The 27,195-nt window shown below is 35.3% G+C and overlaps 1 protein-coding gene across 1 annotated transcript in view; it reads right to left on the bottom strand.

Moving 5' to 3' along the window:
* Window positions 1-27,195, bottom strand: part of ODAD2 (outer dynein arm docking complex subunit 2) — an 85,401-nt gene that overhangs the window by 33,733 nt on the left and 24,473 nt on the right. Inside the window, exons 10-16 of the mRNA XM_080386043.1 lie at window positions 20,257-20,403; window positions 19,773-19,982; window positions 19,378-19,614; window positions 17,944-18,054; window positions 17,279-17,433; window positions 13,627-13,869; window positions 6,013-6,127 (exon numbers count right to left, since the gene is read on the bottom strand). Coding sequence (XP_080242169.1) covers window positions 6,013-6,127; window positions 13,627-13,869; window positions 17,279-17,433; window positions 17,944-18,054; window positions 19,378-19,614; window positions 19,773-19,982; window positions 20,257-20,403 — 1,218 coding nt within the window. The remainder of the gene's footprint in view (window positions 1-6,012; window positions 6,128-13,626; window positions 13,870-17,278; window positions 17,434-17,943; window positions 18,055-19,377; window positions 19,615-19,772; window positions 19,983-20,256; window positions 20,404-27,195) is intronic.

The following is a 27,195-nucleotide window of genomic DNA, read 5'->3' as shown; positions in this document are numbered from 1 at the left end:
CTCTCACTGATGTTCAGTCCTGAGTAAATGCCAAAATCCTCATATTTTTCAAAGCAGCAAAACTACTATCATCAGAGTCCTTTGAGGCCACAGTCAAAGAAAACATCATGATTTGCTTTAGATTATTTTGAAAAGCATTTTTATAACAGAAGTGTGAGAAACAGATAACATAGAATAACTGGGAAAAGTAAACATTGTTTCCATTGGGTTTGGATGGAATTGAATCCAAGTAAGTGTCTAGGCAAACTTTTTATAATTATTAATGTTTATGAGATAGTCATCACTAATATGTAGTTTAATACTGTAGAGACGCAAGACAGCAATATTGGAATATTCTGAGGACAGTCTAGGTAAACAATCAATGCAGTGAGAACACAAACTAATAAACTGTTATAACAATTATTGTTTGCATCTTTACAACTCTGGCTTGGTTCCATAAATTAGAGTGGTATACCAGAAGGCAATCATATCATGTTGTACCACTTACCATTGCAGACACTGAGAATCAGAACAAGTATGAAGTATAAAATCTGTTATAGTTCTGTCAAAAGCTTCTGTGCTAGATAAAATGATTGCTTGAAATTTTCTGATTCATATTATGCAGCAAATGAGACACAATGATCTCCATACTCTTTTCTTGCCTTAAAATCTATGGAAGTCCCATGTGGCAAGTGAGAGGGTAAAGACAGGAAGGAAGTGAGATGGACAAGAAGGAAAAACAAAGAAGGGATGAAAAAGAAAAGCTGTGTGGAAGGTGGGGTTTAAACTTTTTATAGATTTAAAAAATCTAATCAGCAAGCCTAATTTAAAAGCTACATGACAAGCTGTTGACTAGCATGTGTAGCTATTATAAACTAAGTTACAAGGAAAGCTGGTCAAATATTTTCCAGTGGAACCGTATTCTATCAGAAAATGTTAATGGAACGGAACCAAAACCTTCCATAAGAACACAACTACTTCTTGAAAAGTTTTGACAGAAACCAGGCAGAAAGGCAGGCTAAATTACCAACGTGCCTCTTCATCTTTACTCTTGTCAGCCAGATGGCTGGTGAGTAGCCTGCCAGGTTGCTTGGCTTCTGGTTTTCATAGAATCCCTGACTCCTTGCCTGATGGGCTGCCAAACAGCTGGAAAGCCAGGTCTCCAGGAGCTCCTAAGCTTTTTGGCTTCTTACGGTCTCCAAGCTCTCAGGCAGCTGCTTTGCATGGAACTTAGGACCTGAGGCTCCCCAGTGAGGGAGACAGGAGTTACACTCTTAGTTTCCCTTTGCTTCTCAGCTTTCAGGTTATGTGTTTTACAGGAACAGGACCCTACTGGATTTGTCAGCATTAAAGGACCTCAGGGCAATTTATGTCAGTTCATTCAGATCTTCAGGGTAACATGTCTACAGGAGGCCCAAACAACTCATGAAAGGTTATTCACTAAACTTCTAGGCAGCCTGTGTCAAGAATCATTGGATAGGCTGGTTCTGCCTGTACCCTGTCAAACATGGCAGCCAGCTATTGATTCACCAAGCCAGGTCAGGCTTCCCCGACTTCCTAGATCTCCAAGTACCCTGGTGCTCTGGAATTCCTGAGAGGCAAGCCAAAAATTCCTTTTTCTCTCTCTTACAGTATTCTTTTGAAGTTCAGTTCACAACAAACACTTAAAAATTTGGAAAGTCAAAATTCAGATATCAGGGATTAAAAACTGCATAAAAATGAGATCAAATATAGAGAAGTAGGTATGATTGATGCTAAAAATGATAATGTCTAGAGAAAACAAATAGGAAAATGGAAAGAGAGCCATAAGAGCACTATGTTTGAACTGCCAAGATTTCTGTATAGAATTGCAAGAAGCATAGCATGGAAAACAAAGAAACTGGAAAATGCTGTACATACTCAAGTAGGGAATTTTGACATTATAGGCTTAACCAAAGAATGGTACGTAAGCAAAAATATAGTTACTACTTAAGTAAAATTTTTAAAATATAACACAAATGAACAACAGTGTGCATTATGGGGCATGACTGAGCTTTATAAACTAAAGCTTTAAATTAGTAAAATGTGTAAACAAAGCATCTTAATTCATTTAAAACAGCAAGTTATTTTACTATTTGTTAAATATCAGAAGAATTTTCAAGTTCAATTACATTTCTTTGTTACTTTTAGTAAAGAAATGTTTTCTGTGGTTTTATACACATGGTTACATTAAAATTTCCATAACAAGCAAAATCTGTGTAAGAATCCTAAATAGCATGGGTCATCAGCAGCATATTTTCCACCCACAGGTTAACTCCAGACTGCTGGCTCCAGTAGAATTCACTTCCACAGTATATAATACTTTTGTGTAAGTGAAGACTACTTGACCTTCACACATACCCACTTCATGACCCTTCCCTCTTAAACTTGGTTTAGTTTTGATTTTGGGTTTTTTTTGTGTCAGCATGGACATTCTCTTCCCCAGTATGCAGGAAATATACAGACAGCTTTAGATGGCTGATTGTCCTTCATCACACCCATGAAATTACACTGCAGAGCTGAAAAGGGTGCAATAACTTGGAGGGGGTAAAAAGATCACGCTTTATCAGAGAAGTTGAGATGTCATTTTACAAGTACATTTTAAGAAAACAGAATAACTTTCTCTCTTTTCTCAAATAACCAGTCTTATACTGTTTACTTACATTATTTTGACAGACTTTATAGGTAGGTGGCTTCCTGAAGTTCTTTAAGAAAGCCTTTACAGCTGTAGCTGTAACGAAGGCTAAAACTGAAAATTTGAAAGTTCAAAGCTGATACACAAGCACAGGCAAAGGACAAAGGAAAAGACAATACCTGACATTACCATTCCTATTTTAATGTTTGCACCCAAAACTCTACCAAATATAAGGATGGAAAATAACCTCTGCAACGTTTTCTTTTTCTTTATTTTTTTTTTTTTATTTTATTTCAAGACATTCTATTTAAATGTTGCTCTGTGAGGAAACAGGTATTTTTGTACAAACTCAAGCTGGCAGTGTTCCTCTTACTGGCACAATACCTTTGGCTGAATTTTATAATAGCCCAAATAACATCTTTGTAGAATTTCTCTATTTTTTTCTGTTTGGGGCTGATAATACATTCAGAGAACACTAAAAATACTGTTTTTCAAAGAAGCATCATAACCAAATATAGTCATTCCAACATCAACAGAGTTGAGCAGACTTTTCTGAGCCATTTTTCATAATCATTTGTGGTTTTTGGACAGTGCACTTACACTCTGTCATTACCAATGTGCCTGCAGTAGTAACTTTTTCTTTTGGAAGTAAGGAACTAATTAATAAGAATCTGTTTTTATTAACATAATTCCTTTGAATAAATTACATTCTTGTCTCTTTAAGTCTTATATTTTAAAGAGATGTATGAACTAATTTATACAAAATCATGAGATATTTGTCTAAGACTCACAAGTAGCACTCACAGGTGCTGTGCAAATTTTCTTGGGAGAGTTCTACCACCCAAATTATACCACTGCCAGCCTACCTGTAAGATCTTCACTCTACAAGAAATTCTTAAGGCTAAAAATATTTAGTACTAATACTGGCGTAGTATATCCTCTATTTAAAAAGTCTTAAATCTGTCATAGACCAAATATCACTTACCTATATATCATACTGCTGTAATAAACAATATTACTTAGCTATATCATACTGACACAATTCTATTCTATGGGAAGTACTCTGAACCAGCTACTGTAATGTAACCTTTGACATATATAATCTTGGGTTACATGAACTTGGGATTCTGCTCCCTTTGCAATTAACTTCCTGTCGAACAGCAGGCAAACTAGTTAACCTAAAAGCTCAAAACTGGCTGACACTAAACTTTTTGAGAATTCAAGTCCTGACCTTTTGTGACTCTTATACCCCAATGGTAAAACAGAAGTGGCAGACTTTCCAATCTTAAACAGATGATGGTGAGAGTAAGTGCATGGAAAGCCCTATCAGTATGATAGATTAGCTTCTAAGATTTTAAAAATATAATAGAAAATAACCTTTAAGTTGTATGTACAGAAATGTCTGTGCAGAAAAATGGATGCTGCACTACATTGTTATAAAAAAATTGTTTCTGATAATATTAACAAGCTCTATTTCATCTATGAACCTCCACACTGCAGAAGAGAGCCACTACAGTTTCCACAAAAGAACACAAAAAGAAAACAAATCCAGATTCCAAGCTTACAGCTATTTGAAACATAGTTTGCAGTCCCAAGTACAGGCTTGGAAAAGCCAGAATGCACATACATAATCCTTTTAAAGTCATATACTTACTACTGCTTTTGAATCAAGCACTGCATAAACCAAACTGCTTCTTGGAAGATCGAATTGTTGAATACTACTAACTTTGAATAAAAAAGCCAAAATTTTGTTTAGATAGAAATAGTTACTGCACTTTCACAGTGTGGCTATAATCGCTGCTTTATACATAATTCTTTCCATTCAGTGTCAGAGGAAAGGGTATTATTGGTAGGTTTGTTTCAGTGTGCCACTTTGCCTCAGTCTCACACAAAGAACTCTTTCTGGGGTCACAGATTAGCATTTGGGCAGGCAGCCAAGGTAGATGAAAGGAGGATAGCTAAACTAAGGATGTACATAGCTTATGCTCATCAAATACCCAGGGAAGAAAACAAGAAAAAAATCCATGTAGTCTATAATTTCAGTAGCTGTCCTCTAGCCCCTTAGTTTCTGAAGAACTGCTTTTAGTGGAAGGTCTAATAATGTGAAGTTCTACTGTGGCAATACAGGTTGCAGTCTTACACATAATAATTATTCCCTCAGCACTGAGATAAAGTAATATTTTAATATTCAGCTACAGCAATATTGTTCAAGAGAGAGGCAGGTATAGTCATATCTTGACAGAGGAGACATGCACACACTTCACCACCACCTAACAAAAAACTTTATTATACTAGAGTGTACATTTAAAAAAGAAAAAAAAAAAAGATGGCAAGATAATAAGCAGCATGTCTGAAAAATAGCAAGCAAGCTGCCATTGCAGAAATCATTGCAAAGAAACTGAAAATACTTAAGTTACAAAAATCAAGACCAAATATTCTCACAATACTTTCATCCATATATCTGTATCTACATCTATCCATCCATATAAACGAATAGCAACCATACAGTGCTCATTTTCAAACAGGAAACATTGCCTGCAAAGGATGCTAAGGATATCTAGCACTTTGAAGGAACTTCCATTTTTTACAGTCATGATCTCGTATTATATGTAGAGAGATATATATTTGTGGTACAGTAAAGAGAAGATGCAGAAGTATTAAATGAGGAGGTATATTAGAAAGGGAAGATATTGCTGTACAAGGATAAAGGATAAATTTCTAGGAAACTTCCAATGAGAAACAAAACCTTTCCCATTTATTCCACCACAGGTAAGAATTCACTGAAAATGACTTATAGCTTATACTCACCATTTTATCGCTATTTGGAAACTGACATGAAATAAATGAATAGCTCAGTCTTCTGTGCACAACTGACCTGCACAACAACCACTATTCACAACTGGCACTTGTTGTTGGCAGTCTGAGTAGAAAATCTAAGGATTACATTGGCACTGAGTCTGAAACGCTTTGAAACCAAATGATGGTCTCTTGAGAACTTAGCTGAAGTACCTCATAGCGGAGGAACAACTACAACTACCTGTGCTATTCATAGTCTGTGAGTAGAAGCTTTCTGTTTTTAACAGTGTCAGATTTTCAGCATGCTTTGTTTGAGAACAGTAAGTCCAAGACCCGATAGGTTATTAAAATATATTTTCCAAATACAGTAAGCACTGTAAAGGCAAAACAGAATGCTATAATGAGTGCTAGATGAAGGACTATTCACTTTTGAAAAGTGAATACAACATGGTTTTAGCAGTTAACTGAATGAAATTAAGTGAGTGTAAGTAGCAAATGGCAAAGTATTTCTGGAAATCACACAAATACAAAAATTATATATGACATATAGATAACAAAAATATTTACTTTAAATGCTTTCTTACCTTAGCATTTTCAATGCAAGGACAAATAGCCCAAGCTGCACTTGCTTGAACATCTGGATTAGGATTTTTCAACAGTGACCATAATAAACGAACTCCATCTAGACGGTCAATTATCCTATTGCAGACACAGACCAATAAAAGAGATAATTAATTATGGAGTAGACAATGTTAAATTTTAAATTATATCAGTTTGTTTGGAACGCTGCTTTAAGAAATATTGGTATGATTTTCTTTAACATACTGTTTTGCTTTATGTAAGTGCTTGTGGTTTATTGTCAGCTAATCTCCATCAATTTATTCAGTAAACTGCTTACTATAGGAGATGGGTGTGAACAAATGATGTAAAGACAGAGTATGTTTTCTAACTAAATCTCATTAATGTCATTTATCTTTTTCTCAGCACTATCATCAAAATTCTTATAGAAGATAAAGTAAGGTAAACTACATTATAACCAGAACTCATATAAACGTGAAAACAAGCATGTGACTTTTTAACGATCTGCATGCAAAGTAAAATCTGAATTCAAGCATACTGGCTTCTTTCATATAGTAACAAATACTTTCCAAAACAAATATTTATGCCCAAAACTATGTACTTAATCTTTTATTCAGTCTATGGTTAATGTATTTACCTTACTCTACGACATATTTTAAAATACTATGTTTCTAATCTAGCATTAGAAATTAAAATGGTCACACCACAGTGCATCCTTTGTTGGGAACGAATAATGTGTAACTTGTTTCCCACGTGTTCCTTACCAACAAGACTAACACTGAACACTATGTTACAATTACTTAAACACACCATAATCAAAGTATCTTCATGACTAGCTGGAAATGAATTATCATCAGAATCATCTCTACACAATCTGTGTTATGTTTAAAAATCAATCTGGCTTGGGGATCATAACTTCACATTAGGGTCCAGTGAACACCTTAAATGGAAAGGAAGGTCAAACAAAACTTAACAGCCTTTACAAACATGCCTATTTTCAAAAAGATATGTTAAATCCCAAGCAAATGAGCTGAAGATAAACAAAAGTAAGTACACCTTGTCTAACTGTGTAATCTCAAAAGTAAAGTTTCAATTGTATAAAATGAGTCTACATCTTTAACTGTAAATCAAGAGAAATTTAAATACAGATTGGGCTTAAAAACATCAGATAAAACACCTAATTTGTGTTCACTATATGTAGGTTTGCCAGGAAATGTTTAAACTAATTATAAAATCAGCTTTGTATGTAATCCTATCATTTGAAGCAGAAAAAGTAATAAAGTACATTAACTCTGTCTAAAATAACCAAGGATCTTATTCATAACGTTTTTATGCAAACTGGTTAAACAACTATGTTTTTCAAAATAATACTTTTTGCACAAAGCTATGGTTAAGACACCAAATTTTAAAGAATTGCTAGTTTTAATACAGCTTATTTTACATACTCAACTACAATTCAACTCCAAGAAAATCATCAAAGGACAAGTTCAGAAGTTGTAAGACAACAAAATAAAACAGCATGATCACAAACTACACAATTACAGATATATATTCACATAGTAAGGATGACTTAAGTAAAAGCTTCAAGACAAGCTTTTAAAACCCTCCAAACCCTGAACACTTTTAAGCAATTTTAACATTACTTTCCTGTCAGAAAGCACAAGGAATTTTTTCCTGTATTGGAATTAATTAAAAAAGAACCCATGAATCTTTCTTCCAGTCAACGGAGTACTGACCATTTACCAATGCAAGGTGCTTCCTCCCAAGAGGCGCTACATACAAATGACCCATCTCCAATCAGTATGTAAAAACCAAGAGATAGAAGCCAAACACTGAGCTCAGATTTTTACACCACACTTAAAAAACCCCAACCTCTAGGCTGATTTATTTTTCCTTTCTATTTTTTTGAGAACCTCCTTTTCAATTTGAAGTTTACTTTCATTTTTTTTTCAGTTTTCTTGCCTTCTCTTCAGCTTTTCAAGGTAAACTACCCTCACTCTATAGTTCATTTTCTAAAGGAGACTTTTGCCTTTTGCTTGAAGACAAGAAAGACCGTTGTCTTAGACTCAACAGAACACCTCAGAATATCTGAAAGCAATAGTCCTCCACCTATTCAACGGGGACAAATCAAACTAAAAACCAGCATGGACTAAATAAACCAATCTCCAAATTACCTTGTTCATCGCTGATTACTGCTTTCTCTCAGTTACACTAGATTAACTCAAATGAAAAGAACTCTACATACAGAAAGGATGCTCTTATATTCTCATACTAGAGGAATTACTGTGTAATTACCATACAGGCACAAACCCTTTTATTTTCATCTTACCAAGAACATATATTTGCCAATTAAGAAAGCATTGCTAAAGAGTTCAATTTTTTATCTTCCTATGGTTTCACTGCACAATGTAACAGATGAAGACAATGGGTGTTAAATGAGCATATCTGCTATAAAAACAAAGTGAACACTAAAATATATGGCCCTGAAAAATGTTTCCTCTATAAAGTGCTTAGACATTAGTTTCCTTACTATGTGAAAATGCCTTTTTAAAGTGGACAAAAATACACACTTAGATTTCTTTACAAATAAACAGAGAATGAGATGGGAAAATAGACCTGTAATCTTGAAAATTTCATCTCTGATGGCATAATGCTAAACAATATTCTGATTTGCTTCTGTATCTAATTTTCTTCCCCAAATTTATAACATTATTAGCAGGATGCTGTAATACAGCTAGTTACCACAGTAAATGCAAGGAAATATACCTTAACATTTATTTTGGTTAGCTTTCAATTCTGTATTCATCCATAGTTAGCACATTAGTCACTCTGTGGTTACAGTCACTTCAACGATATATTTTATAGTAACTTGTTGACATTATGATGATAAAATTAAACTACAGTTAAATCTGGATTAAGCAACCACTCATGGGACTGTTAAAGGACAGGTATTTTAATAAAGATACAGAGTATTTTCTTTGAAAGCTGAAGGGAATCTCATAAAAGCTGAAATAATATGCTATCTAGTTGATATAAAAGATCTTAATATTTAACATTTAAAAGCTCAAATATTTAACTGCTTTTAAAGAATAGCTGAACTGCATATGTGTAATGTACAGAACATTATTAATAATCAAAATCTTAACAGGCATAAAAGTCACTCAAAATAGAAATGTAAACTTTATTATAGGTAATTGCCATCTGGTGCTTCACTGTAAGTCCATAACAATATGTAAATATGCAGAGTTCAGAAGCAAAAGCCTTGATTCTGAACCACTGGCTCTATACCTTAATACAGCAGAGGCATCTCACAACAGACCTGGACCAAGATGGCCAGTGGCCACCTCTCCTGATCAAAGCCCTGTGCGTTGTTGTAGACTGTTCTTATTTGATCACTCATACAATTTAGAACAAGGTTTAGATTATTCTGTTCCCCAAAACAACCAAAAGAAATAGCTGGAGTTAAGAGGTGTTCCCATCCTGTGCAGGCCAGTCATGATTAGAGCAGAGATGAAGGGGTATGAAGCCGACATCACTCCTACAAAAAGGCAACTGCAATGTGTATGAGCAAAACATCTTCCTGGTTTCATACACAGAACAGCTGATGTATGGTGTCTATAGAACATGTCTTAAGGACAAATAATTTTAATGAAATTAAACCCATTCAGAAGTTACTGGAATGTCTAGGTTACAGTGAATTGGTATTTGCTATTTGACCAGTGCAGATAATTTTAAGGTGATAATTTTTTTGAATGAATTCTGTGGCTGTTTACAGTCAACAGTTGTTTTAATAAAGACTTCTCATGTTATTTAAGAACCTTCATATCATGACGTCACTGAACATCATGAGATGTCTGTGCAAGACATGGGTTGCAGGTCTAGAAATATGCTCTGCTTTTTTACATGTATCTGAAACTAGCAAAGCTGTTAATCTGAAATAGTACTTCTCTTTCAAATTCAAACTTGATATTGAACATTTCCAGTAGAAACTTTGACATGAATTGCTTACACACACACACACACAGAGCCTAGACATCTGTTTGTCATATCTATCATCTTTCTCTGCTACAGTGTTATTTGCCAGAACTTTTGAGAACTCTAGTTTAATTGCCTGCCAATTTAGACCACAAATACAAATGTAAATAAACAAAGTTATACTGACTCTGTGTTGTGCTCACTGGTAAGATTACAGAGTTTAATTCTGGCAGAATGTAATCTTGTCTTTTTTGAAACCACAATTTAGCATGTTTCTTAAAACCTTCACTAGTTTCTGTGGACTGCTTTGATAAATAATATGTACCAATGACTCAAACTCCATCTGTTTGGCTAAAATAATTGTACATTTTAGTTTATAAGATTCTAAACCCTCAGTCTGAATGTTAAGAGATGAAGTGTATGGGTTTTCAAATGGAAAGGGCAAATGAAAATCTAGTGGCAGTTAAAAGAATAAGCACTAGTCCTCTGTTTTTCAGTAAGAGAAAAAGAGTAACTTGAAAAAAGTTCCTGAAAAAGACGAATATACATAAAAGATATGGAGCAGCATCTCTTGTCAGTGGCCATGTGGCAGACTGAATATGTAGAACAGCATCATGCTGTCCACATAATAGTAAAGACGTTCTGTCACATAGTTGTGCTTTTTTTTAAGATAAGTCAACTATTTTTTTGCTGTGGGAGAAGCTGGCTGTGGTTCTTTATTTTACATAGCTCAATAGAGTCAATAAGAATCACTTAATAGCTTGAAGTTGCCTTCAAGTAAAGGCTCAGTGCAGGAAAGTAACACTATTGTACCTTCTGCTCAGTAGTTGTAGAAGGTGAAGTGTCAACTAGGAAACACAGAAGAGATAAAATATATAAAAGACATATAGAAGCTGTAGATTTACCTATGCTGATCTACTAGTCTCTGTCAGTGCAGGCTTCCTCAATAGAACGTATGATAAACATACAATATTTCCCTCAGATGTTTACTGTACTGCAGCAGAACACACTCTTTTTTATAATACATAATAATATTTTTCCTTATATTAATTCCATCCTCTTCATTACATATTCTTGAATCATTCTCAGCCTGTACGGTTTCCACATACCTGCTGCAAGTATAACCACATTCAAAATAGAAGACTGCTCAACTGAATATTTAGTCTCTAAGCCACAGTTTGTTAAACACACATGCAGCTAATGAAATGTGAGAATATATCTGAAAATTCTCAGTCCTTATGAGGGCTTGACACTCCCTTTCAATTTTCTTGTTTTTTTCTGGTTGTCCAGTATATATGAAAGTCAACGATAGCAGAATCCAGAAAAATCATCATAGTTTTTCAAGTTTCTGTAGTGCCAAACTAACCAAGTAACTCTTTAAACAGTGCTTGTCTGTACCAGATGACAAAGAAAACAAGCCTCAAGACCTGCCAGCCAAATTTGTCAGAAGAAAAGCTATTAGTAGAAAAGAACTGGTCTCCTAGAACCTGTCAAGCCATTTGGAGGAGTAAGTGATTAAGAAATAAGGAATGTAATAGGGATCCAGGCAGGTGAACCAGGAAGAGCAGAAACAGCTAAGTATCAAGCTTCAGTGGGAAGCTTTCGTCACTACTTCTACTACTTTGAAGCTACAAGTGGCTTTGCTTTTCCTTCTTTCTAGAAGACAATCTTGGCACATCTCCACATCCTTGTTAGGATGTGTCTTTTTGGTTAAGAACTTCAGAAAATGATAACAGAAAAAGAATGAACTCCACAGTAGTTTTGAACAAGGCTACTTAGTGTTTTAGTCCCAAATTCTGTAAATGGAATAAAGTGATGCTACTGGGTGACTTACTCTTCCCAAAAAGGAGAAGAGCAATCTGGATGACAACCTACAATTTCAGTTCCTGCTGTACAGCTCTGAGAGGAGGAGAAAGGAGAGGAATGGATGTCCCTTTTCTTTTCGCGGGTGGGTGGTGCTCTTAAGTGCTCTTAACCCTGTGAGAGGCAGAACACTCAACCAAGCAAATCATTTAAATGTAAATGGTTGCACAGGTGTCAATGTTTTAACTCAGCATTGTTTTTAAATATTTTGCTGGATTATATCAAATTTATCCACACCTGGATGAATTGTGCCTTGAGAAAAGACAGCAGCATTATCTCTTCTACGAGTCTAACTAGCACAACACATCATGTACATGTCAGCCTTACTAATAATACTAATTTCTGTGTAACAGTTCTTTTGTAATATTAAAAAGTATATTCTACTTGATCTAAGATCTTGCTTATTTGTTAATATTTTTAAATATTTTAAAAACATTTTAAAAGTTGAGAACCTTCAATAGAGAATATTTTTATATGAAACAAATTAGACATTTTATTCCTTTCTCCACTCTGCAAACTCTATACAATTTTTTCCCAAACAACCTGTATTCTCTCCTTCTTAGAAACAAGATGGACTCTATTCTATCACAATTTTAGCAGCAACTTGTGTTATGTTTTGTGCTTATACTGACCATATTCCACTATGAAGCTATCCGTGCTGGCTGTTACAAGTGACAGTCCTGAGTACTGGAGTATGTCTGAGGTTTTATAAATATCAATTTGTACGTATTGGCATTTAAATTTAACAGCTGATTTCCAATGTTAATTATGTTAGCTTAATACATTACTCTAAAGTCTGATTTTTAGTGAGATATGTCGTGAAAATTATTTCATTTATTTATACTTTTATGCTACATTACTAACTGTTCATACAACCCATGTTTACAGTTGTGTACCATCTAGCCTTTTGCCACTGGGTGACAGCCAAAGCATGAAAACAAAAGCCCTATTCAGGAAAAGAATTCCCTGCACTGCTATATGAATATCAAGTGAATTATGCAAAACAGAACAGGAGGAGCTTAATAAAACTCTCTTTCTGACCTTCCTTATACATAAGGAGGGAAATATGCTGAGAATCTTGAGGTAAATATCCCTGTAAGAGAACAGCACAGTAAGCACAGCAAATACCGACCTCAACATTTAACTGGAACACTTAATCATAAAACTCAAGGATCTTTGTAAGTTGTACAAACCTACGTCACAAAATCAAAGAGAGCAGCTGTAAAAAGAGTCTTTTTCTTTGGTTTTGCAAAGGAATAGGGGAGAAAAAGGTCCCCAAAAAGTCTGAGTTCATAGAAGGAATGATGAAGAGGGACAAACCAGAGAAAATACAAATAATACTCCTAATTTTCAAATTATTTTTCATGACTGTAAATAAGTACCTTTCTTTTTAGAATTACTTTCTCTAACTTAGTCTATTATTTATGATTTGAGAACATACGTAAAAGGAGAAGGCAAAAGAGATACCTATCATGCAGCACTTTAAAATGATGCTCTGTAACTTTCAGTTTTAACTTTAATAAAAAGCAATTTACTAAAGGTTTATCTGATTTTCCCTAAAATGCAAAATCTTTATATCCTATGTATTTAATTCATGATTTTTAAAAATATTTATTTATTTAGGACATTTTACAGTAGGAAGTAACTAACCCATAAAGCCCTGTAGAAAACAAAAGGTAAAATATCCTTTTAAGTCAGATTAAAATTGACTGTATTTATGCCAGATTTACTAAAAAAATCTTTTTTTCCAATCTAAAATGCTATGAATATGAATAGCTTACATCATATTTTCAGGTTCTGTTGCACAAGCTCCCACTGCTTTGGTGACATTCACAAGTAGTGCCTGATCAGTTCCAGTAAGGTACTTCACTAGAGGTGGTATTCCACCACATTTACGGATAATGCTTCGATTTATTGGCTCTTGGCAACATTCTCCCAGTGCTCCAACGATATTTACAAGGACTTCTTCAGGCTGATCAGTAAGCAGCCCTACCAAAGCTTCTACAGTTTTATATTCCCGAAATCTAAAGGACAGCAATAAACCCAAAGTTGTTAGTTTCAGTATGTTACTGTGATAAGTTTTATAATTAAAGTATCATTATAATTTAAGTACAATGTTTAATTTATGTATGTAAATTATTTTGTTGAAGAAATCACAGTACAGGTAAACCATTCCAATGAATTCTTGAAAGTGTGACATACAGCATGATTTCTTACTCTACCTTTATATACATTTGTCTAATTTAGCTATCTAGGAATCTGCAGAGTAGTTTGAGGGGTTTTTAAAACATGTTCATGCAACATCAATAAATAGTTGAAAACATACTGGAAGACTGGCAAGTACTGTGGCATCCTAACTTCCAGCACTTTTTCCTGCCATGCTAGCAATAGCTGGAGTAGTAGTGTGTTAGACCCCCCTCCACCTCTTTGGACCAAAGGATCACCCTTACTTTTCACTAAATGTCAGCCTTTAGAGAGTTTGCCCTGACCGGTTCTACACTTAGTTCAGGCCTAATACCTACATTTTCATAAGGTCAGACCTACAGTTCTAGTACACTCCTATTTACTGTGTTAGATTCCATTTTGAAACTAAGAAATCAGTGGACAGAAATTTGAGTTGACTGCTATTATTAATACTTCCCTCATTCTTCATAGCACTTTTGGTACTGAAAATCAGAAATATGTTTTTAAAATCCTGAACAACCTATTCTACAAACAGGTGCATGCTAGACCTCAGAAATTCATCTTTCAGAACAGGACTTTATTCCTTAGTACTGGGGTAATCTTCCAAGTTTGTTTTGTTCAGAACTTGGAAGATACTTAACAAATACTGTATCTTTGTTTCATACATTTTCTGTGATACAACTTGACAATTCTACTTGGTGTATCAAGCTAGATGTAACCTGTATATTATCTAATGGTTATGCTTTGATTTATAGCTTTATGTAAATACACATAGTTCCTCCCCTAAAGAGTACAGAGTTCTCATTTGTGTTTTCCCCGCAGTCCCTAGCTTCTGGAAGTGTCTACTTGAGCTACAAATACTCTGTATTTTCCGGGAATCAGTTGTACATGTGCCTTTTCTTTCATACAAAAGAAATTAGTATTTTTGAGATTTTGATGGCAAAACTAGAACTGTTTCAATAAAAGTTAAAACTTCCCAAGCTGGTTTATCAGTATAACAATTAAAATAACTGAGAAATGAGGAACTTTCATTTTTCATCATTCAAGCTTTTGCTTAAAGAGGAATCTTCCTCTCTTTGTTCACTATAATTTGGAAGTATCCCTACAATATTTTATTTTTTTTTCAAAAGAAACCATCAACAGCATGAAAAAAGAGCAATAAAGCAAGCAAATAATTTTAAGCCCCCCCTGATTTTCTCTGGCTACTTTATCTGTGTTGCCTATCAACTGCTTCACAGATAGAACTATATAAGCTGGCCCTGCAACGGGCTGGCTACACTCTGACAAAGCTGTTGGCTCGGGCCATCTTGTGTCCAGAAGAAGTAAGGCCGCTTGCACGCAAACTGGAATCTGAGCTAGTCACGTCCAGACACCTGTATCAGCTCGTTGCTGAGTCAGTACAACATCTCAGCAATGTACTTCAGGTATAGGAAACACCGTGGAGTAGTTCAAAGGTAAGCGGCCCTACAGGAACCAGCAGGGTCTTTTAGCTCTACCCTCATGCCAGACTCAAGCTCATCCCTCCAGATCTCCTCACATGTTTTCACATTATCCTCTCTCCCTGTTCCGTAGTGCCCTCCCACCTTCAGTTTGGATAGGGTTTACTGCTTCAGACTCAGCACTGAATAATACATGAATTCAGCTCAAGCCTGGAGCTGCGCCTGGCTAGTAACCTTCATGGAGCATCAAGTACTTGCCAAAGACATGTGAGTAGCCCAGCAAAAATCTGTTTGCATTTGGACAGAATTACTGGCTACAGCTATACTAATAAATAAAACAGGCAAGGGCTCATTCTCTAGGCCTGAGGACAAGAAGTACAACATAGCATCCACATGGCTGAAGTCTCTTATCCTCACAATTCAGGGTGGGCTCACCCATTCTGTTAATAGGAACAATCTGTTGCCTGCACTGCTCCTAAGGAGTGTCTGGGCATTGTCTGGGAGAGCGCTTGCTGGCACAGGCCGAACTGTGTAAAGGACTGTGCTAGCAGTTAAACAGGATGGATAATCAAAACACAGTGCCTGAACCTGAAAGGTTTGGCCCTGTTCAGTAGTATAGAGTGCGCCATTCAGTCCATCTCGTCACTGACTGATCCAGAAACAGGATGCCTCTGTGCAGATACCCAAAGCCCACAGAAAAGAAGGATTTCCTTCTGAAAAGCCAGGTTACTGTGCAATCAAGAATGCAAAAAGCAATAGGACATCAGTGGAGTATGTAAAGACCACAGCTTGGTATACCAGCAGTTTGGGAACTCATTTAGGACAGTAAAAGCCAGACTATAAGCCCTTATTACTGGAATTCTTTCTGATTTTTATCCAGCATATCTGCTTGTCTAGCAAAGTATACTAAAATTAGGGCTGCAGGAAGCGGTTACCTCTTACTTATACTCCTTCCAGCCTCTGAATCTTACATTTCTCTGTACAGAGCAGCCTAAGCTCAGCAGGAAACCTAGCACAGACTCCAGGATATTTTTTTTTTTTTTTTTTTGAGGTAAGGTGCATGAATCTGATAACTGAATTCTAGATGAGGGGGTCAATTATTCTCAGTCATTAAGCTGTTTCATGAAAGGTGGAGGATGCTAATGCCTGCTGTCACATTCTCAGCTAATCACTCAGGATCCTGATACTAAGAGGTTGTAGTACCTATGGTACTCTCACCAGTTAATTCCACACAATTAGAAGCTGGGTGTCCAGACTAAGCTACTTTTCTGAGCCCCCTGTATAGTCAAGGAGAGAGGCATCTAGGCTAATTATCCTAGATCGCAGTATATTGCTGAAGTAGGTGGACCTAATGTGTATCAGATATCTACCCTAGAATGAGATAATTTGCTCTCCACCTCTCTTGACATAAAACATTAAAGCTAAGTGTGCTAACAACTCTCTCTACCATGCAGCAGTGATTCCAGTTTGTAAGCTACAGAAAGGAGTGGGGATATCAGATATGTCCATGAGTCAAATGTTTAGTATGTGCTAGTACACCTCCTGATTCAGCGTCCTACATCTTAACTATTCTTTAGAGGCACCAATTGTCCCCACTGACTCTTAAAACTCTAGGAACTTAACGCTGTCTCCACTGTATCCTGATGAGGTAACGTGACAATTTTTTAAGTACTGTAAAACCTAAGTTGAAAGCCCAACCAATTATAAGTATGTTTTTGAAGAATTACGGCACAACAATTTTGAAAATAATAGAGGCCCATAAAATCAAAACATGATAATGCAATATATGTTTGTAAAATTAAATTGTTACTTTGACACATTTTCTCCACTGATTGCACATTTCCAGATTGCTCCTGTCACAGCTGCTAAAAGTTGTTTGTTTTCAGAGTTACCAAGCAGAACAGATAATGGTTGTAGACCTCCGTGCTGTCTAACAAGGTCACGTGTTTCCTTATCTTCTGCACACTATACAAAAAAATTAAACATATGTACAATGTAAAATGTGCAAAATTATGTCTTCAAAAGCTAGGTGTATTATGTTGTAACTAGTAAAAGCTAATACAGAAGAAAACATAAGTATTTTATTAAAGTATCTGAATATGCTAACAACTCAGAGGTAGACAGTAAACTATTGCTGTATATGCAGCAGTGCTTATACTGTCACATTGTCCACCTTGTTGGCAAACAAACATAAAAAACCAAAGTAGCTCTTTGCACAGTACACCTCGCCTCTCTCTGTTGGTTACCTGTGCAATTCAGGGCTTGCACACAAGAACAGCAAGTACAAACTTAATTACAGTATTAAATATGCAGCTAAAATATTCTAATAAGATTTATCCAAAGACCATCAACATTTTCATGAAGTAATTTCTTACACATTAGAGAACTAGTAAAACTAAGAAATATTAAAAATAACAACCACATAAAACCAAAGGGCTAATCCTGGCTGTGATCTACTGATTATAATACAATTACCTTAAATATGGCACTTGCACAATGCATCTGAAGCTCCTCATGTTCACTACTCAGATTTTTGACAAGGTTCTCAATCATTCCTTCTGTCCTTATTGCAAGTCTGTAACTTGGCTAAAAAGATAAACTGAATCTTTTAAATCCTATCTATTAACAAATAACACCAGTCACAATTCTAGGCTTTGATATTGGGAATCTTCGCACTTTAAGAACAAGTAATCTGCATTGCCTTGAAAATACTATTGATGTTCTCAAAGTTAATCAGATACATAAATTCTCTGCAGTGCTCTTCAAATCACCTGTAAAACCAGGTGCTGCAATTTCTATTTTGTAGCCACCTGGCTTAAACAGAATTCAGTATATTCTGAACTGTGTCCAGACTCCCTGCTCAGAGCCAAGGAAAAAAAAGATGCTTTAGAATGGGATCAAGAAGTACCCACTCACTTCATCAAGAGCCAGCAGCCAAAACAACAGATCTGTTCCTAGAACAAAGTTAGAAAAACATGTTCTAAGAATTGAAATTTTTTAGTGATCTTTTCTTCCAAATTTTAACCCAAAGGCATTGTAACAGGGGACCATTATTTAAGAGATGGGAAACATCTGTGTAAGAGATCCATTTAGTGTTATTTCCAAATCTGGCCATATGAGAAAACCTCAAAAACATCACCTTCCTAATATAGACTTACTGAAGCTAAAATCTGCTGGGTTGCTGTCTCGTGGAGCATGCATAAACTTGTGTAGTTCAAGAAGCTAATTTTGAAAATACAAAGTATTTTATAACGTAAAATCTTTTGAAAAATCATGTCTTACATGTCTTAAATTCACCAAGAGAATTTATGTATATTTTTGGCCATAATGCAATACACTTTAACTTCAAATATGATTCTACAAACGGAGAAATAACCACTCATCTTATATGCAGTGGTAAAAAATACTTGTATTCAAATTTAAAAACGGAATCACATATATTCTTCTTTTTGCAGTCGATCAGACACCATCTTACACAATTCACAAGGACATTGTAAACCACACTGCCCTGCACTGTATTGGAACATCTTGGCCACACCTGTAGGTTAGTTTTGTAGAATTTAATTGTACTGATTAACCAGAATATAGCATCTGAAGTTGCCAAATTTGTCAAGTATGATGAAAAAAATGAGAAAAAAAATGAAACTGACTAGGGATTTCATTTCTATATATCTTCTTTCACAAACTACCCCTAGTCTTTTAAATAAAACATGCTGGTCTGTATTTCCTTACAAGATGTGACCTTCTCAAAAATACTTTGACCACACAAAGCATCTACCTCCTGATGTGATAATGGCCCTGGTTTAAATGACAGTCAAATGTAATGCTTCCTTTTAGTAGCCAATTGTTTTAATGATTAGAAATAACTTAGCTATATGTGTTTACTTACCTCTATATGTGTTTACTTACCTCTGAGGCACATTCTTGTAGTGTCCCCACTACTGGGGTTAAGATGTTTGCATGTGAACATTTCAGCCATCTAGCTAACAATGGAATGCCACCAGCTTTACGGATTGCTTCTTTATTTTTGGTGCTTTTGCTACAGCTCCAGAGCGCCAAAGCCCCACAGCGTGCTATTTCAGTATCATTTGCTTGGTATGGTGTTGGACTGGTTGATCCCACTGAAATACCTTCCAACAGCCCAACCTGAAAAAAAACCACTTTTTTTTTCATTATCTGAAGGGATTAGGTATTATACTGCTTTTTAATGATGGTAAACACTACTACAAGAATCATGTACACAACACGTGATGTGTTTTTTTGACAAAAATAAGACAAGGGTACAAATTTTAATGTCTGCTTACCAATCTCTTGATTCCTCCATGCTGCCTTACTGTCCTTCGTGCTAGTTTAAATCTAGCAACATTAGCAATCGTTTCAGCTGCCAAACATTTTAGATCTTTATCTGGAGAGTCCAGTATTTTCACCATGATCTGTAAGCCCCCAAGATCTGCAATTGCATGTCTGATCAGTATATTTTGACTAATTTCCTTCAGGATTTTTAATGAGCCAATCTAAATAATGGAAAATAATAGAAGTTAAACATTATTTAAGTATACATAAAAGTATTTAACATGCTGGTTTATCCAAATCATTTTATCTTTTAAATTGAATCAGAAGAAGGAAACTGAAAATCAAAGAAATTTATGTTTATCTAAAAAAATCCTTGAAATCAAGAAAATACAGAAATGAGAAATCAATTTGCATTATACTATATAACTTTGAAAACTGAAAAAATATTCTAATAGAAAAAGCATATTCGTTTCTCTATTTGACAAAGCTACTTACTTGGCATTTAATTTCTTCTGTATCGAGTAAATTAATTAACACTTCAAGACATCCAAGGTCTTTGATGGCCAACTGACAAGTTTCTTGAGCCAGATTGAAATCTCTCATCAAACACAATGCAATTACAGTAGCTGTTGGATTACCTCCCTAAAATAAAGCAAGTCATTAACAAATATGTAAAGTGCATTTAATACAAAACAATCTCTTCTTCAATACTAGCAGAACTACTACTAAAAAAGAAACATGTTAAGATTATTTTGACTCTATGGTGTTAAATAATGCAGACATAGTAAGAAATAGAATTACTGATAAAGTCTGCAAATGGCCTAAATATTGACATGAGAGTGAACAGCACAGGTGACAAACGACTAATATGGCCTGCTGTGAACGGACCAGTAAACTGGGCAGTCAAGTATTATGAGTTTTGTAATGAGTGTTTGCAGTTAGCAGAAGAACACACAGTGAAGACACAGACATTTCAGAGAAGCTATCTGCATTCTTTGCATTCATATTCACTCTGGAAGAAACCAAATTGATTCTGATGGAATCTTCCATTGTGGACATTTCAGAGGATTTTTCTGAAACTGAAGCCAGTGTAAAAAAACTCTGACATTATGAACAGTAACAAATTGCCATGATTAGAAGGTTTTCAACTGAGTTATAAAGGAAACAGGATAAAATAGTTGATTCAGTAGAAGTGGCATGTATCTTCTTGCTTCAAACTGTCCTGTTACCAGTGTCCTGGGAATGTGGTGTCAACTCTGAAAAGAGTTCAACGGTTATCCAAGGCCTTTTAGCCAAATGTCTGTGCTGGACAAATTGGTAGACTGCAATAAAGAATAGAATTAGCAGATATCTGTCTAAATATTATATTCTTGCAACAGTATGATATACTTAGAGTTACTGTGGATCTGTTAAGAGAAGCCCTACCTCACAGAATTTACCAGGCTTGTGGTAATGGAGATTTAGTTGTTATGTCTAACTGGACTCCATAAGGATTCTGACAATGTCCCTCCCTGATAGCTTTTAAAGAAACCAAGCCACTATATTATAAGAGGAAAGGTTATTGCATTGATTGAAAAGAATGACTAAAGGATAGGAAACTGAGGATGGGAGCAAGAAGTCAGTTCAATAAAGGGATGTGATTTCGTGGAGTTCCACAGATCTGTGTGGAAGTTAAGCAATTCAACATACTCGTAAATACCCTGAAATATGAAAGGAGTAGTTATGTGACAAAGTTTGCTGATGATATTATGATTCAGGGCCAGTTGTGACAAACCGCTAAAGAACTTTCTAAGATTGAGAGGGCAATAAAACAGCAAATGAGAAAATGAGAAGTCATGCACATCAGAAAAAACAATCCTAACTCCATAGATGAAATGATAAGTTTTTCAGCTGACAAATCAGAAATGGTATCTGGAGGTTAGGGTAGATGGTAATCAAAAAACAAATGAAATATTAGGACTTCATTGGGAAAACCTGTGAACAGAGAATGTCACTATACAACAGTATAAATCCATAGTAACCTTCATGCAGTTTTGCAGCCTTAGTTTCAGGAAGGTCACTATAGCACTTAAAAACCTTCAGTGAAGAGCAGCAAAGATAACCCAAGGTATCTTAATTTAGAAAAGGGATGCTTGAGGGATATGATAGACTCATAGAATGGTTTGGCTTGGAAGAGATCTTTAAGATCATCCAGTTCCAACCCCCCTGCCATGTGCAGGGACACCTTCCACTAGACCAGGTTGCTCAAAGCCCCACCCAGCCTGGCCTTGGATGCTTCCAGGGATGGGGCATCTACTGCTTCTCTGGGCAACCTGTTCCAGTCTCACCACCTTCACAGTGAAGAATTTCTTTCTAATACTTGATTTAAATCTACCCTCTTTTAGTTTAAAGCCACCACCTGTTTACAGTATTAGGGATGGCACTGAGCACAATAGATAGGGATTGACTGCCCAATATCTCTTTTTTAATACGGATATAATCTCTTTTAATAATGAAGTATAATAGGATTTAGGTTAAAATAAATAAAGGGAGTTGATTCTTCAAATGAAGTAACAGACTAGTGGAACTAGTTGAGAAAGGATTCTGCGAAATTAAGTTGTCACTGAAGGTCATTAAAAACGTAAATATCTCCTTCAATTTTCAGATCCCTGGGCCAAAAACAAGTGGTAGCTTGGAAAGTATTAGAAAGCTGTCTGTTTGCCCTGTTCTTACTTTGCCTGCGTATTCATTTATGGTTCTGGGTTTCTTCTGTCTTGATAGAATATGAACAGAGTTTCACACTACTGTAAGTTATGCCGTCAAGTTTCCGACACCCATGTAAATTAGAGGTCAGGACATCTGAACTGCAAAAGATTAACCACAGAAAAAACCCCATCCCAATCATCATGTCTCCCTCCTGTTGCAGTAAGATTATTGCAATACAGTCTTTTGATCTGCCCAATACAGTTTCTTTTATGTCTAAAATTAAAGTCATACACTTACAAACAATGAAAACAGGATATAGCTCAATGTAGGAGTTCTGTCCTGGAAATCAGAGCATATAGACTTGGGATGTTGAATAAGAATTTGAGACTACAGTGTAAAATTTGATTAAAAGGATGAACTTTGGGATGTAGAATTCAAAGTACTGGATAGGAACATAGGTATTGTCTTTTTAGGCACTCGTTCAACTACTACTGAAATTCTGTGTCTAATTTTCCTTTTCACAGTTCTAGAAGGAAAGTGAAAATATGGAGATGATTCAGAGGAAAGAAATAAAAATGACTGCAAGCCTGGAAAATAGTTGCATTAAGACAGAAATGAAAAGCACTGTTTAATTTATTAAAAAGTAAATTAAGGTATGATTTATTCATAGTGAATATCCCTCTGTGAGGAATAGGAATGTGATCACGAGAGCTCTACAGTCTAGCACAGAGGTTTCGTTTGAAATTAAAGGTACTAAAATTTAGATGAGGAATAAAGTGCAAGATTTCCATTGTGTGGTTAATTATCCTTTGGAAGAAATTACTCAGAGTGACGATAAGTTTTCCAGCAGTGGAAATTTTTTCAGTCAAGATTGGATGTTTTACTAAAAGATAAGCTCTATTTCAGTCACAGCTACTAGACTGAAAGCAAGAAAAAGATCAAAGAATACACCCTATGGTATGCAGAAAGTTAAACCATATGATAACAATGGATTCTTTTGAACCTATAGTCCAGATTTACTATTAATCAAATCAAGGATGGACCCAGCTGCACAGAAATTAGAAGTGCTGAGCTACCATGTAGCTGCGACAGAAGCTAGCATGCTTGAGCGATGCCAACTGGTGCTAGTGTGGAAGTTACAACTTAGCTCACCCAGCAGATCAAACTACAGTATCCACCTCCCACATGCCTCTGAATTCCAAGGAGGCTTTGGCTCTCACCCAGATCTGAATTGTGCTGCCCACGTCCATCTCTTTCAAATAACAGTTTTGAAACTGTAAAGGACTTTGAGTCAACCCTTTCCAGAGGAAAATATTTTGGTAAATTCTGCACATCATATTGAAATACAGAATACTGAAAAACTGAGTAATGTCTGCTAATAAGTAGATCTAATAAATCCACAAATTTAGCAGCATATTTCTTAGAGGTAAACAGAAACACTAAGACAAAGTAAAAATGTCTTTAACATGCTCTACAACAGATACCCTAAATGTAGTAGAGAATTGCAAGTGAGAAAATACATCCAAAAGGAATGTGAGAAAAACACTTCATATAGTTTCAGATCAGTAACTTGCACCTTATGCACCTGCTAATCAACAAAGTGTATGTAGATGGTGCTTCAGAGATTTTTTACTTAAAATGTCTTGTAACAATAGATATTCACAGAATTTCCCCACAGAAAACTGTTAAATATAATTTTTTAACATCTGTAACATACAATGTCCTAAAGGAAGATTCCTACAATTTTTTATGTTGCCTTTTTTAAATCATTGTTACCACCTTGACTTCAGAAGAAAATGAAACATGTCTTGCTTTAAGAACATAATTTGATCTATTTTGAAAATATGTCCTAGTTAATAAAATATTTTTATATATTTCTCAATTTTTTCCTAGAGAAATCAGTTTATCCACACATATCAAAATCTAAACTTTTTTAAAAAAATCTATACAATATAATTACAAACTTACACAGGATATCCTGTAGCTCAAAAGGACTAACAGCTGTCATTTTATGAAGTTTGTGGTCTCTTCATATAGCTTAGTCTTTGAGATTTACTTTGCTTTGTATTATAAAAATTTTGCAATGGGTCTTTAAAGAGAAAACTTGTCTTTTTATTATTTTATATAAATGTAAGAAGTATATTGCTAACCTGACAAGCAATGTCTCTTGTTTTGAGGAGTGCTTCTCCTACAGTGAAACTACATTTATACATAACATAGTAACTCATAATTCACTTATTTTACATGTATAACGATACATGTGCAACATGGATAATGACTGGCATATGACATTTAATAGAGACCAGGTTTTTAAAAAATAAACAACTTTTAATTGTCTTATATCCAATAAAAAATAAAGCTGTATATAAAATATACACTCATTTAACTTTTTCAGCTTAAAAAATGCACACTACTTTAAGTGTTTTTAAAGTAAAACCACAATAAAATATTTTTCATATGTGCTGAAGCATCAGTTCTACAAAATAAGAACTATTACCGATGGTTTCAACAATTATTTTTTGCTTCTTGAGGTTATTATTACAGTAAGTCTTGCAGTACTTACAGCACAGATTTTAACATGCATGGAAGTAGTTATCTCTCCATTAAGTTGACATAAAATCTACATCATGTTGTTATACCATCTGAAATCTGATATGCTGGATGCAAAATAAACTCTACTGGCAGATCAACAACCAATTTTAAGGCTTGAAATTAAACACAGACTTAGATTAATATCTGCCTCTTCCTATATACTGGTATAACATATATATCCACATATTAAATGAAAATAAAACAGTACCACTGCTACACTATCAGTAAAACATCTTCTCTGCAATGTATGTGTAATGTCTCTATTATGATACTCAGAGCTCACTGATGAGAATTACAGAACTATAATGTGTAGCAAAGCCTGGCTTTCTTTTGCTTTTACTTTTGAGGTGTTTAACAGACCACTTTTATAATAAAATAATGCACAGATTAATATAGTTAAAACTTTTCATGTATATATACAGAGGCAGTTGTTTTAGATGACTACAAGATTGTATGTAAATTTGGTATCTGTCAGTCCAATCTCACAGGTTTAGTCACCACTATATTAGAAACATCTTTATTTTCTCCAAATATGACTACATGCATCAGCTAGTCCATTCTGAATGCGCAGCAAGATGAAAGATGCGCTAACTTTTGGCTGCATCCAGAGCCCCTTTTCACTGGCTTGCTTAGTGTCCTGTCTTTGTCTATTTAAAAATCTTTGGGCCTTCAGAAATTCTTCCTTATGATCACAGGGAATGCTGGATACTGTTTCTGAAGTATTCAAGTACCTTCTGACACCTTCTGGCAGAAAAACATTCAGATACAGCATGCGTGACACACACTGCTCAAAGATCTAGTGAAAGATGTCCCAGCCCATGGCAGGGCATTTGGAACTAGATGATCTTTAAAGGTCCCCTCCAACCCAAACCATTCCATGATTCTATGATCTCAAGTTACAGTGGCTCCGTAACAAGAACAGTGACAGAAAACAGCTAACCACTTAGTTACTGGTGCTATTACTTAGTAAAATTAGTATTCAAGGTCATCCTAGGGCTTCCTAGGCCACAAGAGAGTTCCAGTGGGAAGAAAAAACCAAAATTAGCTATAGGGACATATTTTAATATTCTTAAGCATTTCCTTTTTTTCTCTGTAAGTTTCTTAAATGAATTTTACAGTGAAAAGAACTGGCAAAGATGGCTTTGTGCTTATTTTGCAACCACTACCTCCTAAAGCAGCTGAAACCACCTTGATTCCCAACATAAGTCACAACAGCTTGAAGGTCAGTTGCCCAGGTCATTGCACAGATACACCAATGACTTTAAATGGCAGTGTATCAAATAGCAATTAAATCAAAGCTAGCAGGAGGCCAGAAATTCATCCATTGTTGTTTTGTAAATTCCAGAAACCAGAAGGTATGATATAATGGGAAAGAAGGAAAGATAAAGCTCAGAAGAGTCATCGGTGCCTTTAAAAAAATATTTATCAGGTACAAAAGCAAAAATCTCACTGAGGATGAAGAACAGGAAGTATAGAAAGAGATTAATCAGGCAAAATCATGAGCTCTTCAGTTGGCTAACACTTAGGGAGCATACAAAGAGTGAGGACAATACCAAATAACTACTAAGAATGAAAAAAAAAAAGAACCATAGAAGGACCAAACCCAAAATGTAACTACCAAGGGACATACAAGTTAAACCAAACATTTTATTTGATACTTCCATAATAATCAAGCAGAAAAAACTGTTAGTCGATGGCAAGCTTTCAACAAATGAAACCAAGAAAGCTAAAAGTGCTAATGAGCCTTTTTTTTGCATTAGTCTTTACCATGTTCTAGTAACATATACTTAATGTCAATGATGACATAGTCAACACTCTGCTTATGCTAAGGACATAACTAGTCAATAAGTACTTAGATAACTTAGCTGTTTTCATACTAGCTGAGCTTAATGGAATCTGCTCTATGGTGCTGAGAGAATTGGCTGATGCCAAAGACCATGATTAGTTTGCAGATTTGCAGAAAAAAATCTGACCTGGTGTTAACAATGGAACACAACATATGTATTACCTATCAGTATCACAGTGTTGTCAGACAAAAAAGTAAACTTTACAGAGAGGTTTATAACCAGATTTGTTACCTGTAAGATGCAAGAAATCATCCTTCTTCAGTTGGTACTGAAAAAAACACATTAAGTACTAAGTTCAATTTAAGTATCA

Source organism: Falco punctatus (assembly GCF_963210335.1).
Source record: "Falco punctatus genome assembly, chromosome: 4".
Lineage (NCBI taxonomy): Eukaryota > Metazoa > Chordata > Aves > Falconiformes > Falconidae > Falco > Falco punctatus.
The sequence above is the reverse complement of the archived record's forward strand: the minus strand, read 5'-3'. Positions and strand labels throughout refer to the sequence as shown.